Raw genomic sequence first — 16,620 nt, forward strand, 5'->3', positions numbered from 1 at the left:
TTAGCCTACTCGGTGGTGGGGGATGCGGTGCTCTCAGTAATGAGAGCTAGCGAACTCCCTAAGCCGTTTAAGGTAATGTTCCGCACCAAGGACCAGATCACCAAGGAGCCGGCGGTGCTGTTTCGGCGCCTAAAGGTCCTTAATGCAGGTTTTGCCACTGAACGCTGGAAATGTATCCGGACGTACGTGGACAGGGCCGTACGGTACTGGGTACTGCTAATTGATGGCTCCTCATTGGAAGCCATTAAGAATGCTGGTTTCGTGGGCTATACTGGAGTGGACAAGGGTTCCTTCAAACTCCTTCAGAACACGGAAACCACTAAAACCACTGTAGCCGAGTCTGCGGCGGGGGGTGGGACTAGCGAGATGGGGGATCTCGCGGAGGAGCTCTCTGGTGTCGCTCTAGGCACAGAGGGGGAGGGGGGGGGTGGCTCATTCGGAAGTCTGTTCTTCCATGGATGAGTCCACCCTACTGGAAGAATCGGATGGGACCCTTCGGGGTTCAGCCGATGAGCGTCCTAGTGGTCCTGGTGAGGGGGAGGATCTTGGGACTGGGAGCTCGCCTGTCGGGGGGGGAGGTGCCATTAGCCCTCTCGGGACCGATGAGGTGTAGCTAGGTCCCTTCTGAACCCCTCTCTTAGGGACCATGGGGACGCTACGTGCAATTCAAATCAACTTGCACCACAGTAAGGCGGCCTCTGCGGTACTCTGCAGGAGGTTTGCTATAGAGGGTCTTGATCTGGCCCTCATACAAGAACCGTGGATTTGCCATGGCAAAATCCTCGGTCTTGACGCGGCGGGGTCACTATTCTATGACCAAACTGCTGCTAGACCTAGGGCGTGTATTTTGGTTCGGAGGGATCTTTGTTGTATCTCTCTACCGCTGTACACTTCCCAGGACACGGCGGCCGTGAATCTAGTCCTGGCCACTGGGCATGCCAAGTTGACTATCACGGCTGCCTCCGCATACTTTGCCCACGACGCGGACTCTCTCCCGACAATTGAGGTGATCAATTTGGTCAATCAATGTGAAAAGAGAGGGGACAAGCTAATCATTGGCTGCGATGCCAATGCTCATCACATCACGTGGGGCAGCTCTGACTGCAACAAGAGGGGTGATGATTTACTAGAATATTTAGTTGGTTGTAAACTCTATATTCTTAATCAAAACAATGAACCTACTTTTGTTACTTCTAATAGAAGGGAGGTCATTGACCTCACGCTAGCCACAGAAAACCTCGTGTCTTCCGTGTCTAACTGGCATGTGTCAAATGAACCGTCTCTGTCGGATCATAGGCACATCTGCTTTACTGTCGCGATTACTTCTGTCCCGGCGGGGACGGAGATACGCAACCCAAAACGGACTAATTGGGCCGGCTATAGGGAAGACCTAATCCTACGCTACGGAGGGGGTCACACTCTTAAACTTACTTCACCTAAGGATCTTGATCGGGCTGCTGGTGATTTACAGTGCTCCATCATGGAGTCGTTCCACCGGAACTGCCCACTTAAGACCGTCAACCGCTCGAGGCTTGTCCCTTGGTGGAACGCGGATCTCAGCCGGCTTCGTAAATACACGCGCAGGCTCTTTAACAAAGCCAAGCGCACGGGTGACTGGGCTGGATACAGGCAGTCCCTTAACGCCTACAACAGGGCCATTAGAGCTGCTAAGAAGGACTCCTGGCGGACCTTCTGTGAGCAAATCTCCAATGTCCCTGCCACGGCTAGGGTCATGAAGATTCTAGCGCACGACAGCACACATCGACTTAATGCTATTAAGCTACGGGAGGGTGTGTACACTAAATCTGGGGCTGAGACTCTCAAGCATATGCTGGAGGTCCATTTTCCTGATTCTACTTTTATTAATCCAACAAACCCTGACTCTCTCTACCCTGTCTTGTACAGGGCTAAGAGGGAAGACTGGCTTGTAGCCAGACAGGTTGTCACGATTCCCAAGCTTCGGTGGGCTGTCAACTGTTTTGAGCCCTACAAGTCTCCGGGACCCGATGGGGTCTTCCCTCTGCTTTTGCAGGAGGGCTTAGACCACATCGCCTCTCCGCTATGCAAGATCTACAGACTTTGCATTGCTCTCGGTCACATACCTCGTGACTGGAAACGCTCTAGGGTCATCTTTATTCCCAAGCCCGGGAAGGCTTCCTATCTCGAGGCGAAAGCATTTAGACCCATATGCCTGACCTCCTTCTTCCTCAAAATTCTGGAGAAGTTGGTGGACAGGTACATCAGAGACGAGGTACTTTCGGTAACTCCTCTCTCTTCTTCACAATTTGCCTACCAAAAAGGCAAATCCACTGAGACGGCCCTTCACGGCCTTACGAATTGCCTGGATAGGGCATTCGAGTTTCAGGAAATTTCACTGGCTGTCTTCCTCGATATCGAGGGGGCCTTTGACAAGGTCTCTAGCTCGGTTATTACTGAAGCTGTTGAGAGATTTGGCATCAGCGCCACTCTTGGCCGCTGGATCAAGTCCATGCTTACCGACCGCGAGGTGTCGGCGTCCCTCCTTGGGGACTCTCTAGGGGTGACTACCAGCAGGGGCTGCCCTCAGGGTGGAGTGCTCTCCCCCCTGTTGTGGTGCCTGGTGGTGGACGAGCTCCTGGGGAGGCTCGGGGGTGCTGGGGGCTGTTGCTGCTTCGGGTATGCGGACGATGTAGCGATAGTCTTTACGGGGAAGTTCCCGGATACTGTTACCGCGCTTATGAGATCTGCTCTCTCTAGCGTGGAGCAATGGTGTCAGGCGGTTAACCTCACCGTTAATCCTGATAAAACTGTCCTTGTTCCTTTTACGAGGAAGAATACTAAGGATCTGTTCAATGATATCTCTTTCTTTGGCCAGGTCCTGACAAAGTCCTCCGAGGTGAAATACCTGGGGGTGACTTTTGATTGTAGACTCACATGGAAGCCGCATCTTGATCGGTGTATTAAGAAGGCCAAGATGCTCTTCTGGAGGACCAGGAGCTCTGTCGGCCAGACTTGGGGCCTCAACCCCAAGGCTGTACACTGGCTCTATACTGGGATCATCAGACCCATACTATCTTACGGGGCACTTGTCTGGTGGACAAGGGTCCGGCTTAAGACGGTGCAGGCTGCCCTGCGCAAGCTTCAAAGGCTTGCCTGCATTGGTGTTACGGGGGCCATGAGATCGACCCCAACTGCTTCCCTGGAGGTGCTCCTCGACATGCTTCCTCTTCATCTCTTCATTGAGGAGGAGGCTGTCATGGGAGCCTACAGGCTCAACATTAGTGGCTGTTGGGTTCCAAGACTTTGGGATTACAGCCATACGAAGCTCTTTCGGGAGTACGCCGCACTTGAGCCGTCGCTTACGATGTGCTCTGACAAAACCGTCACCAGTTTTGATTTCACTAAGCCATTCAGTATCCACTTCCCCAGTCGGGCAGAGTGGACTAACCTGCTGCCTCTTGGCACTGGGGGTGAAACCATTTGGTTCACCGATGGCTCCAAGACTGATTCCGGCGCTGGCGCCGGCTATTACTGTCAAACCACAAGGGTCGGCTTTTCTGCTTGCCTGGGCACCTTCGCTAGTGTGTTCCAGGCTGAAATTGCCGCGATCTGTTATTGCGCAGATTACTGTATTAACAAAGGGTATACCGGACGGACTGTGAGAATTTATTCTGACAGTCAGGCTGCCCTGAACGCTCTGAACCAGTGTCAGATTTCTTCTCAACTGGTGCGTAGCTGCCTCGACCTGCTAGCGCGACTGGCATCCTGCAACAGGGTTCTGCTGTACTGGGTGCCAGGGCATAGCGGATATTATGGCAATGAGCAAGCCGATAGATTTGCGAAAAGGGGTGCGGAGGCCAAGCTCTTGGGGCCGGAGCCGGCCGTCCCCATCCCCTACAGGCACGTCAAACGGTGTCTGCATGACAGGTTGACTGTCATACAAAATCAGCTCTGGCACAGCATGGAGGGCCAGAGACAGACAAAGTTGTTTGTCGATGGTCCCTGCAGGTCTCGTGCTAGGGACCTAATTTCGCTCGGCAGATGGGATATTAGGCTGGCCACCGGTCTTTTGACCGGGCATTGCCGGCTTAATAGGCACCTCCATCTGATGGGTTTTGCCGACGACCCTCTCTGTAGGTCGTGTCAGGAGATGGAAGAAACATCCGCCCACGTACTTTGCGAGTGCGACTACTTCGCCTCGCTTAGATTAGAATATTTTGATTCACACACCCTGGAACCCTCGAGGGTCTCCTCTCTCACGGTGGAGCGAATTCTTAGCTACGCTGCAGCTACAGGCCTATTCAAGGCCTGATTACGAGGATGCACAATATGCCTTTGGCATCGGTGCTAGGGCGCGTACCCTCCTCATCAACAATAATAATAATACCTCCCAGGCACTCACAAGAATCGTTACATTTTTCAAGTCCATACTGTCCGTTAAAAAAACAGCGTTTGTTTCTGAATATCAGGTGATTTCTCGAGCGGGACAAAAATTGCTCTTTCGTGCAATGGAATAATTGACCAGTCTTTCAAAGCTTAGTCAAAATAAGCATGGTTTAATTGCAAAATGTATATTGGATACCAAGGGATACATAAACGAGCCCAAATGCGATTTACAGTAATCACAAGATAAATGAACGATGAAAATTACTAAATACAAAAAGTTCTCTTTAAAATTACTTTTCTTATTGCATATGCTAGCCTGCTAGGCTATATGTTTTCAAGTAATCCCGACGCTCGTGCTTAAAGTATATATAACATAACATTATACCTTTAAAAAACGTCTTTATTTCTGAATATTAAAGGAAAAATAGAAAAAAATCTTTTATTACAAAATAATAAGCATTTAATTAGTCTTAAAAACGAGGACTACTGGGCCGCCTTAGTTTTAGTGGCGTTTGCTACACCGAAAATATTACCCCTACGCTATTGGTTACGCAATTCTCACAGGCCGAGAGAGGTAAGGGTAAGGTAGGTTCGGTTTAGCAGACGCCACTAAAATAATGGCGGCGCAGTAGTCCTATATATTAAGACTAATTAAACGCTAATTTTGTACCAAGAGATAATTCATTTTTTTAATAACTTTCCTTTATATTTAGAAAAAGGCCATTTTTTTTAAGGTATAATGTTATATTGACAGTACTTTTCCTTAAACTAACCAACGCTTATGCAAAGGAAATACAAACCAGTATGTTTTTGTAATCTAGAAGTGCCTGACGATCCCGATTTTAACGAAAAAATATATAACGGTTTTTTCAGGATGCAATTTTATTCTGTTGCCGTTCAAACTTCAATCTCAAGAATCAGATGTCAAAACATGTACTTTTAGGTGTCCCTTGTAGACCCATGATTAATATATATAAATGAACTCAAGATTTAGGCCTATATTATTCAGAGGGGAATGCGAATGGGCTATATAGCAATCAATGAACTCAAGGTTTATATATTATTCACAAGAAAAATTTAAGTGGGCTACATAGCAATCAACTTAAAAGGGGAAATCTAGCCAGAATACCACTGTCTGCTTTATATCGACCGTTTTCGTCAGTTAACTTATGGCTATTTAAGGAGAGAAAGAGCCAGCACTTGAGTGTAATTAAGCATCGCAATATAGAAAAGGCGGAAACACAATGACATTATCATTTAATCATGAAATGAAGGCTTATTTAAGGTTTCAAATTTTCTAGCGACCCTAACTAGGCTTCCACGTATCGTAGCTTCATACTTTAAAAGGTTCGGACTAGGGTATCGTTGTGTAGAAGTTTAAAGGCCGACTTCCAGCGAAAATGGTTCTAGCGAACTGAAAACCGAGCATTGAGACTAACAATGAAGCGACCGTGCCGATTTTCGAAGCCCCGCCAATATATCTTTCTGTAAACTACGAACGCGGTACGGGTATTGGAAATCTGGGTGCACGGCAGTGCACCCGCCAAGTTGTCGTGCACTACCAGCAATCCTTTACCCGAAACATTTCAGCCTCATTTTCACCCCCTCGTAACTCGGTACTGGGGAATAGTACACCACTCATATTTACACCTCAAGGGCACAGTGCTAATCCTAGGAAGTCCTCCAACTTCCAGCTTTCTAACTCATTTGGTTTCTGTGATAATCCTATGTGAAAATGACACATTATGAGACTGACTGACTGACTGACACATCATCAAAACCTCTAGGGCATTTCCGGTGGTGCTAGAATGATGAAATTTCGCATACTTGTACCACTAAGCATACAAGCAAAGGGAAAAGTCCCAAAAGCGGGAGTTTTCCCTTTTTAGCCCCTGAAATGGGGGTTTAGAATTAGAGTCATCATCTAAACCTCTAGGGCACTTCCGGTGTTGCGGGAATGATAAAATTTGGCATAGAAGTCCCAAAAGCGGGAATTTTCCCCTGTTAGCCCCTGAAATGGGGGTTTTATAATTTAGATCCCCTCGTAATAGGACATTATAATTTAATTTTTTCGTCTTTTAATATTAATATTTTTTACTAACATGATTCTTTCGTATTGTAAAATTTATGTTTTTCACTTAATGATTTAGTAAATAAACTTTTTACTCATTTCCTTTTCATTTCGTCTGAAATGGTTCTAAGCGTATTTTGATTCATTTAGTTTTTCTTAAATCTATTCTGTTGATTAAAAGTGTTACTTGCCACAATATTGTGTTCTTCGAATAGAAATCCGGTTAACAACTGTGATAAATGTGGTAATGTGGTAAAAGTCGATTAAAAAATATTTTAAATCTTTTAAAAATAATTTCGCGCTTTCATACTACATTGGCTCAATGCACTTGAATTGGATTTTTAAAGATCAGGTATTTTTGATCACACCTTCATATCATTGCGGTTGAAATGGATACAGAAAGTTAAGGTACTGTTTCAACATAATGTTGACCCTTTTCATGTTGCTAATTTTACAAGTCTTTCTTTCAGCGATGGCTGAAACAGTGTTTCTGAAGATTATAAATCTACAAGAACATCCACGTACAAAAAGGAGTGAAATCCCAACAAAAACATCTCTGTAAAAATATGCCAAGTTGTTTGGCCGTAAATAGAAGTTGGCCGTAAAAAGAAGTGAGATCTAAAATACGGCCAAGTTATTATCTCCAGGTGAACCAACATTTCATTCGACTTAAAACTTTTCAAGAATGTTTTTCTGACTTGGCTATTAGCATTTCAAACTTGCATCCTTCTTCTTTCCGCCCGTGAAGGTGAAGAACGGAAGTTACAAGTTTAACCACAGAGGCTATTCAAGAATATTTAACCAATTTGATTTAATATTTTAATTTCGATCCATATCTGGAATTCAACGAATCTTTGAAATGCTAATGGCCAAGTCAGAAAAACATTCTTGAGAAGTTTAAAGTCGAATAAGATGTTGGTTCACCTGGAGATAATAACTTGGCCGTATTTTAGATCTCACTTCTTTTTACGGCCAAACAACTTGGCATATTTTTACAGAGATGTTTTTGTTGGGGTAAGTCTTTTACAACCAATAACGTGCAAGAGTTGTTTAAGATGTGATTTAGATTTTTTATATGTGGTTGTTGAAATTAGTCGATTTGAACAACTCCGAAGGTTCTTTAAAATAGCAGTGGGTGCTAGGTGGTCTTCAATTATCCTACCGGTAATATAATTTTATCTTCCCTTCGTTCTAACTACATACGTCAATGTTTATTACGCACGTCCATTGTGGTTTTAGGCTGCGTCGATGTGTGGTTATAAACATCGGATTAGATTAATTTTACTGTTTTACAAATTTGAACCGGTGACCTAGACGAGATTCGTAGGAGCGACGGCCCAGTCTACTCGTTAACTTTTCTCTAAGGACGAAGGATCTTTTCTGTAAAAATATGTCAACATGAGAAATTATAAAATGTTCATTTTCAATTTTAATTCACCTTTTTCTTAGTTAGAAAAATTTCAACAATGAAAAGCAAAAGAAAGCAATAGCGCCGGCACAGAAGAACGCGTAGAGCAAGAAGACTACTTTTAAGTCAAATACTGTCAGGGCTTCGTATGTCAATAATTGTTCGTCTGTCATGAACCTCGAGCATCCTTTTCTGCTTATCAATTTTAACACCCGGAGACGATGGCCAGTTTCCCAAAAAGCCCGAATCCTGGAAATTAAGAGTATAGTTTCAGGGATAGATTTAATTTTAGAAGCAGGAATGGAGAACAGAGTAATCCGGGCGAGCGTCAAAGTCCCGGACCCCCTTCCACGGTACCGATTGATATATAAGAAGAGGCGGGTCATAGCGACGGATGTAAAAAGGAATTACGTGTTTTTCGCCGTCCCTTTAAGTGAGCCAATGAGATAATTTAAAATTATCGTTATGTGTTGGAGAGAGGGGCTATATACTGGGCTATGAGTCGGACTGAAGTAAATACTAAACCTTCTCCATTCCTACGTCTAAAATTAAATCTATCCCTGATAGTTTATTATATATAATGAAATAACAATTTAAGCCTTATTACTTTAGGCATGCAATATTTTGGTGTCAACTAAAGGAATGGCTAAATTTAATTCTATATGTATAACGTCCATGAAATTTCAAAGATAGCTTTTATGAACTGCAAAGTTGTAGGACTGGAAAATAACTTGAACTTTTGAGCTGAAATCGTTGGAGCCAAGAGATTTTCTAGAGTTTCTAGTTCGTGAAAGATTATTTTACCCCCTAGTGCAAAACTTATACATATAACATCCTGTAGTTGGAATTAGTGTGAGGTAAAGTTGTCGAGGTATGGTTCTAGAATTCTCTTTCTCTGTTCGAGCTGGCACTACGGTACGGTTAGCAAAATTGAGAATCGTCACATAAACCAAAGAAGACACCGCAAAATTCTAATTTCTATCTTTCCAAAACGAATTGGGAGTGATCTTGTCTTAAGCAATTTCAAGCCAGACCCTTTTGCGAGTGTCCGTGGTAGACACAAACAAAACATTATGACATAGAAAGAGGCTTTTCTTTCATAATCACACCTTGCGAAGTGAATGATATACAACTAAGCATATCATGCGATACTGTAAGCCAATACCTTATTTTCTTTAAGTAACCTATTAACCTTAGGGTAGAAACTTTAATTCCACATTAGAAGCTCTAGATCTATCGGTAAATTTATCTAAGGACAAACCTTCTATTTATCAGTTTCTTAACGATTGGCAAGGCGTCTTTTGATAAACGATGAGCAGCGAAACTTGTGTGGAAATTTTCTTTTCCGTAATACAGCCTGTCATTTGCTTTATACACCCAGGTGCAAAAGTGTTCCAATTTCTCATAGCCGGCAAGGTAAACAGCTTGAGGGGCTTTCAAAAACGATTCTTCACCTTTATTTTTTTCAATGCCCAATAAAAGAAGCCTCCTTTCGTATTCTTTTAGAACGCATTGTCCTTCATTCTGAAAAAAAAATGTTTTTCCAGTGATTTCTGAATAAAAGGGGGATGGGTCAAACAAAAGTTTATATGTTGTTAATAGAGCTCTTAATACATGCAGTTATACTCATAAATAAGTAGCATTAGTTGAATATTCAGTTTAATATGTAGGTAGATAGTCTTCGTCTCGACTCGGAGAGGTAAAATTTCGGTTTACCAACTTGTTATATGTCGAAGCGCTTTAGGTTATAAAAATGATTACAAACCTTCAAGAAGTATGCTAATTCCCATGATTCCAGATGAATTGCAATTGGTACTTTCGGCTGTTTCATCATATCATTTAAAGTGTCAATATTGCATTCAACTTTTATCGTCATTTTTGTGGAAAGCGAAGCTTTGTAAATTTCCAATAAAAGGAAGAGTCCCACAAAATTCACGCCGGTTAAAAAATAAGAAGCCAGTTTACTTTGAAAGGCTGTGAAAAATCAAACCCTTGGCATTAACATCTATCAAATTAAACTATAAAATCAATATTGTTTAGTAAAAGGGTACTTGCTAAAATAGGCTTAACAGCAATTAGAATTTTAAGCTATCTAAGAAATAGACTGCAAGCTATAGTCTGTCAAACGAAAGAAGAGCCCTGGGAAATTTGTCCAAATTGGTGTCGCCACCATCGACCCCATAGTACTTTATCAACTTGTTTTGTTTTGTCAATAGTCGTCTGTAATATAGTCTGCTATAAACAGATAGGCTTAATCGCAATAGAACCAATACATTTTGCAATATATGTTTAATACGTTTATGTTTCATGGTTTTTTACGATCATCGAGTATTAAAGAATATAAAACAAAATTAACGACATGACACCAGTTTTATCTTTGTTGAACTAGCATTGCAATATATTTTAATGACATAAGTTAAAGTATCTGTATATAGCAGACTATATTACAGACGACTATTGACAAAACAAAACAAGTTGATAAAGTACTATGGGGTCGATGGTGGCGACACCAATTTGGACAAATTTCTCAGGGCTCTTCTTTCGTTTGACAGACTATAGTGGTGATCAATTATTCAAGAACAATAATTTTGTTCCTCGAACCAATATTTTAGATAAGAAACTAACGATTAAATGATGAGGGAAATATTCGAACTCTAATACTGATTTCATCAAAATAAGTTTTATGCAGGGTTGGCAAAAACTGGTTTTTGCCGGGACACGTGGCAAAAAGTGGAAAAAACCGGCAAAAAGTGGCAAAAACCTTTTCCCGATTAAAATGACAATTAGAAATACTAACTTTGGCTTTGTATTTGTCATTCGTGTTATTATAGGTCTTCCAACTGCTAATATGTCTCAATCTTAATCAGTTTTACAACATTTATTTTGTTTTAAACGTTCGAGCTGAATCCACTTTAAAATTAAATCTTGTGAAATTTTTCTCACATTCGAATAATCCTGGTTGCCTCGCATTTGATAGCTAATCTATAATTTTGAAGCAGTTTCTAGCTTTAACCTGTTTCGAAAATTCGAAGTGAACCATATATTGAGGTGAAAATCAAACTAGGAAATGTTTCATTGTTACAAACTCTCTACGAGTGCTAAACTGAAAATTAGCGAGTTGCAAAAAATTGTGTTGATCGAAATATAAGAACTGGTTTTTCAATTATTTGTATAACAGGCCAAAACGTTCTTTGCCAAAATTGTCACGCGGTTTTTTCCTCCATATTTATACAGAGAATGTAACCTAATTCATGTTTATGGCAAAATTTTGAACGTTTTATTTTCATTTCAAATCCGATTTTTTTTTTATTTTTAAAATTTAGTTCGTTATTTCCACATAAAGTGGAAGAAACCGTGGCAAAAAGGTATTTGCCGCGCGGTTTTTACCTGGAAAAAACCACCCGGTTTTTTCCAGGTAAAACCGCGTTTTTTTTCCACCACTGGCGAAAACGTGCCAACCCTGGTTTTATGATGTGAGTTTTTCATTTCATATATTTTTAACTAATGGAGAAATTTTTGACAATTACAAATTATTAAATTTTTTGATTATCCAAGTAAATATTCGAAAATTAAATAATTCGTCAATTAATTTCTTTCGAGAATGTAACGGAAAGTAATTGAATGTCTTACCTTTATAGAGCAGTGGAAATAATTCGACGATGAACAATTGAAATCTACAGAACCTCCTTTTCGGAACTATCAACTTGATAATTCTTTTAAATCGAAGTAAAATGAACGTGCAAACAATAAGGAACCAAAGCTGAAAAAAAAATTCCGTTGAAGACGAGTTTAAAACTACGAATTTTAATTCAAAGAAGCGGAATATTTTCCCCTCTAAAGATCATAATGCCCACTTGTATAATAATAATTTCTAGATTAGATGTAGCATTTTTCGTAAGAACTTATGTTATGGGAGATCCTTGACCTAACGGATGGTGTGCTACAGCCATAGCAACTTTTCAGGTCTACTTTCAAAGGGTTAGCAGCTTAGCCGGGATCCTCCAACATTATTTCCTCGGCAGGCATGGTCTGCTACCACGAACTTTCTCGTGACGTCACACCCTCTTATCTTTTACCTCGGTTTTGGTGACCATATTGGAAGTCGTCAGCGCAGGCCATACAATTTAGACTAACAATATTGACGTCACGTCCCCGTAGCTCCTCCCCTTATTAAAAATTAAAGGCTCAACTGTAGAAATATCACTAACTAATGACGTATGTCAACGTGCATCAAACCTTGGATCAAGGTTGGTGTTACATCTCTAACGAGTGATAGAGTACTTCAAAAATAACGGCTATAAAATTAAAATTCAACTTTGTTGCTGCCTGAGGAATTGGGCAAATGTTTCATGAAACGTTTCTATCGCGCACGTAGAAGCAGTGCATTGCGATATATTTTGGGTAAGTCAGGAGAAAGGTGAAACGAAAGAAGAAACGGTGGAATTCTCTATATAATAATTTAGATTATGAGCTGAACTGGCAACGGGGTAAGCAAGAGTGGTCATTTTAGATGAACAAGTTTCAGCTTCTCATTTCATTCTTGCATATTCTGGGGAGGAACGAAAGGCAAAAACCTAGGAAATTGAACAGGTGAAGAGCTTTTTCTTTGCCATTTAACTCGCACAAGGGTTGCTCTAGGTCAATATTTAAATAGTTACCCTGATGGTGAAAACGTTGAACAGTGTATAGAACGAGGCGAAATTTTTTTCGCAGAATTTGCTGAGGATTTTTTGTTCAAAATAGTTGATTTCGCTGGAGAACGTTTCGTTAAATGTATTTTGAAAGTATTGAAATACGTCAAATGTCAAACCTAAGCTCCAAAATCGTATATCATATTTCTAAGAATTAGAAAGTTCAAATTATGATTACTTTATTTTATTAGCTACTGGTGAAACCTCTGAGAGATTTTGTGTAAATTTCGGAATGAATATAAGTATAAAATCGCTACCTTGTTGAGCCTGTGCGAGCTACACCATATATATTCTAAGCAAAAGTACATAGATATAGAATCAGAAAGTACACTTCATTAACAATTCCCTGCCATTGGCTGTAAAAGACATGTAAACTGGGATGCAAACTACCCTTCTCTCATGTCGCTACACGAATTAAACAATCAGGGAAGAGCTGCTTGACGTCATAGGTTTATAGAAAGTAGTACATTATGCTGGCGATCCAAACCTTAATTTTTGGTACTAGAGCTAGCATCTGATCACTGCCTTTTCTAATATTAGGCCTTGAAATGTACAAAGAAGCATTTTTTATTTGACATTTTGAATTGCGCTTAGTAACCGTTAGATGGATCTTTTCTGAGGCGCAGTCTCGCATGATGTCACGTCTTTCGCTTATGGGGGACCAGGGTGGGAAATAAGGATTTTTTTAAACTGAAGTAAATAACCTGGTCTATGTCACCATGACCATTGACCAGGGCACGTCGTCTGCTAAACTAGAGAAGTGGATAATTAAACTATTGGAGTTAATGTCTGGACTCTAGTTACCCTTGAATTATCTTAGTGGTCCCGAGGACCACTGAACCCCTCCGATTTGATTTTTAAACTGGTCATTTGCCCTGTGCCACCGCCTTATTTTCCACGCTGTGGCGGTCTATGGGTGCAGTTCGTCGCCTAAATGATACTCGGTATGTATGATTGTATTTTTCGTCAAATTCAGTAAAATCTGAAGCCCAACTACAATGAATAGATCAACCTAGATCCAACGCAAACACTTTTGAGTTTAACACATTTGATAGATCGATGGAGATATAGGTATTCCAGCAATTATTTGACGAACAATTTAATTGATGTTGCAGATTTTGTAAAGGAAGCAATGCACTTCATTTCGAAACGTTGTTCATTGGTGATACTTGTACATTTCATTTAACCATATTTTGCGAAGGCTTTAAAATGTGACTGTGATACATATTTGGCATTAATAAAACTACTGTTAACAAAGTTTATAAGACCATGGTTAGACAACTACGCGAATGATTTAACAGATCGCAAAGAATCGTACAAAAGGTTCAAGACCAAACCTCTCTCATGAAAATCTATGTAAATACATTTCGCCTACACTGTGATAAATGCCTTTTTATGTTTAAAAAAGTTAAAAATAAACTTTTCGTTTGAATTTTAATGTGTCTTTTTATTTAAGTCAGCTGCTATATTATCCTCAATACCTTTACTTTAACCGTTGTTTTGCAAGCTTTCAATAATTTCCCCTTATTTAATTTGCCGCCAGTTTAAAACCTCAGAAAACGACATCTAGCGCCATTTGTGAAATCCTAACTGCCACCCCCTTTTATTCGTGTTGCATGGCCTAGTATTAGAGAAGGCAGTGATCTGCTACTTTAGGATCCTATTCACGGTTTGTTCCCAGTGCCACGGTCGGGATAGTAATCATACGACGCTATTCTGGGATTAAGGAGGGTTTTTCTCGCTGAGATAGTTTTCACACATGGAGGATTCATACCATTTACACCAGGAGGTCAACAGGACAAAAGCAGTCAGCTTTTTGTCCTCCAGGTAGCCCGGTCTGTTAGTGTAAATGGTATGAATTCTCCATGTGTGAAAACTATTTATTACACGGCGCAGCAAGTTTCAACGAAGTGTACTTTTTGTCATTATACCTATATCCTTTTTCTTCTAGGAATAAACCTATCCCCACAAGAGGAGGGAAATAATTCACAAACGCAGCTTCTTAGGCTGTCTCCACCTTAAGAACCGATTTACCACATACATTACGTGTATACTATATACTTATTTAATTACTCTACAACCGGAGAACTAAACTGGCTTCACAGAGAGGTTTCTCTTCTTAAGTACCCAAGGCTTTACTGTTAATTACCTTATTTAGTTTTTCGTCCCAAACTATAACATTGACTCTGAGGAAGAACATATTTCATAATATTAAATGTAGGCATTTTGAAAGTGCGAATTGGAATACTACGACAACGATATTTTGTTCAACTTTGTTTAACTTACTTGTCTTTTGGGTAAGAAAATAAAAAATCGTAAGGTAAGGAATATTCTACAGGCCAAGTCGGGTAAGTGAATTTGCCGTTTTTTAGATGACCCTGTAAAACAGAAAAAATGAGATGGCATATATTACAATGTTTGCGACGTCTAAATAATATCATTGTGGTATAGTTATATAAAGAAACTGACTACTTTAAAATTTAAAATCATAGCAATAAGTGAGCTTGAGTCCATCAAGACTGGGAGTAAGATCGTTTTAAAGGGGCTGGCCGGAGCTGTTGGGGTGAAGGGGGGGGGGTCAAACTGTTGGTTAGCCTAATGCTTACCCGCCCACCGCGACGGTGGCGCCATTCCTTATGGCCAAAGAGCTGGGTGCGCGCCAACCACAAGCGTACTTATGCAAACATGATCTATATGTTTTGCAATACATATAATAATTTATAATTGCTGACCCTTTGTGGGTTTGAATAAGTGTCCTTGTTTTGCCAAGGATTGTGTATAATTGCAGTTTTTTAAGGACTGCATAGCAAAACTTCATTTTGTATAATTAACTAAGTTTGACTTCGATGGCACCTTTTAAACACCATTATAACACTGTTCTTGCTATTCACGTGAGAGTTTAGGGGTTAGGTGTATTTAAAAATCACACAATTTTCACTCTGAAGAAACACTATATTTTTTCGTGTAAGTTTAGATTCACGTGCAATGACTAGGCCTAATCTAAATACGTTCTGGGAAACATTTTGGTTCTATTTGTAGTGTGCTACAGAGTAGTAACGTCTAACCAGAAGTAAGGTGAGACTAGAAGTAAAGAGCTCTAGCATTGGTAGTAGATCCTGGCACTAGTGAACAAATTTGAGGATTTTATACCGCTTCCATCGCGCCTACACTAGAGAGAAAAAATTGGTCGAGTTCCAAAAACATTTCCTACCCCCTTCCCCTCAACCTAAAGCCGCGGAACACGGACGCGGGTGCTTGAATCTAGTTCGGCCGTCTACCGCCACGAGCGTCTCACGTTTTGGAGGGAAAATTCTGAAACCGCTACCAGAGGGCCAACCGTTGGTGTGTTATCAAGAATATTCACTTTCGCCAAGTGAAGAATTTGGTTAGCTCAGTACTTCTAGTCTCATCATACCTCTGGTCTGGCTAAAAACAGGAAAATAATAGTTCGAATTCGAGAGTATAAAAATGTTTATTACCTCCCAGGCACTCACAAGAATCGTTACATTTTTCAAGTCCATACTGTTCGTTATAAACACCGATAGTTTGTGCAATGGAATAATTGGCCTTTCTTCGATGCTTAGTCAAAATAAACATGGTTTAATTACAAAATGCATATTGGATATCAAGGGATAAGCAAAGGAGCCCAAAGGCGATTTACAGTAATCACAAGGTGAAAATAAATAATAATACAAATTGTTCTCTTTAAAAATTACTTTTCTTATTGCATATGTTATGCTATATGTTTTCAAATAATCCTGATGCTCGCGCTTATAGCGTTTTCCTTTGGGTACTCGCGGAGCGCTCCCAAGGAGCAATAAAAATGGTAGTAGTAGTTTCCAGCTTCGTTAAAGACTGTTTTTGAAGAATAGGATCTCCTAGTTTTATTCCTCCATGGGAGCGCTCCGCGAGGAACCAAAGGAAAACGCTATTAAAGGAAAAGTTCAGTTAACATAACATTATACCTTAAAAGAACGTCCTTTATCGTGACTCGTCCCTTTACTCGCCTTTTCTAGCGCGGGAAACTAAGTATTTCAAAAAATATGACGTCACACAGGTCCAGATAAAAGCGTTCCTGGTGGGAA

At 40.7% G+C, this 16,620-nt stretch overlaps 2 protein-coding genes across 3 annotated transcripts; both read right to left on the reverse strand.

The window, feature by feature from the left end:
- Positions 1-7,467: 7,467 nt before the first annotated feature.
- Positions 7,468-11,752, reverse strand: LOC149718572 (uncharacterized). Of its 2 annotated transcripts, XM_089844989.1 has the most exons (5): positions 11,475-11,752; positions 9,610-9,818; positions 9,106-9,368; positions 7,875-8,093; positions 7,468-7,816 (listed from the first exon to the last, which is right to left on the reverse strand). In XM_089844989.1, the coding sequence occupies exons 2-4, from the start codon at positions 9,718-9,720 to the stop codon at positions 7,886-7,888; spliced, it is 582 nt and encodes a 193-aa protein (XP_089701115.1). In that variant the 5' UTR covers positions 9,721-9,818; positions 11,475-11,752; the 3' UTR covers positions 7,468-7,816; positions 7,875-7,885. The 2 variants fall into 2 exon arrangements, with proteins under 2 accessions (XP_089701115.1, XP_089701274.1); XM_089845148.1 differs by lacking the exon at positions 11,475-11,752 and having other exon boundaries at positions 9,610-10,382.
- On the reverse strand, positions 11,519-16,570 carry LOC149718573 (uncharacterized). Its single transcript, XM_089860947.1, has 6 exons — positions 16,501-16,570; positions 16,015-16,114; positions 14,822-14,913; positions 14,685-14,721; positions 12,503-12,682; positions 11,519-11,557 (listed from the first exon to the last, which is right to left on the reverse strand). Exons 2-6 carry the CDS (start codon positions 16,054-16,056, stop codon positions 11,519-11,521), a joined length of 390 nt encoding a protein of 129 aa, XP_089717073.1. The 5' UTR covers positions 16,057-16,114; positions 16,501-16,570.
- Positions 16,571-16,620: the final 50 nt, after the last annotated feature.

Source organism: Phalangium opilio, unplaced genomic scaffold (assembly GCF_054372755.1).
Source record: "Phalangium opilio isolate 3A_F unplaced genomic scaffold, DU_Popi_V2 ptg000002l_1, whole genome shotgun sequence".
In the NCBI taxonomy this organism is placed as follows: domain Eukaryota; kingdom Metazoa; phylum Arthropoda; class Arachnida; order Opiliones; family Phalangiidae; genus Phalangium; species Phalangium opilio.

What these genes read in the sequence shown, in the direction of transcription:
- LOC149718573 (XM_089860947.1), bottom strand. Translation starts at nt 16,056, where the DNA reads ATGGACTTGAAAAATGTAACGATTCTTGTGAGTGCCTGGGAG. An exon ending in TTTTCTTACCCAAAAGACAA is followed by an intron (nt 14,722 to 14,821) that starts GTAAGTTAAACA and finishes GTTCTTCCTCAG; the next exon opens with AGTCAATGTTATAGTTTGGG. An exon ending in GGGACGAAAAACTAAATAAG is followed by an intron (nt 12,683 to 14,684) that starts GTAATTAACAGT and finishes TCTAATTCTTAG; the next exon opens with AAATATGATATACGATTTTG.
- LOC149718572 (XM_089844989.1), bottom strand. Translation starts at nt 9,720, where the DNA reads ATGACGATAAAAGTTGAATGCAATATTGACACTTTAAATGATATGATG. An exon ending in AATTAGCATACTTCTTGAAG is followed by an intron (nt 9,369 to 9,609) that starts GTTTGTAATCAT and finishes TTTTTTTTTCAG; the next exon opens with AATGAAGGACAATGCGTTCT. An exon ending in AAGAAACTGATAAATAGAAG is followed by an intron (nt 8,094 to 9,105) that starts GTTTGTCCTTAG and finishes CTTAATTTCCAG; the next exon opens with GATTCGGGCTTTTTGGGAAA.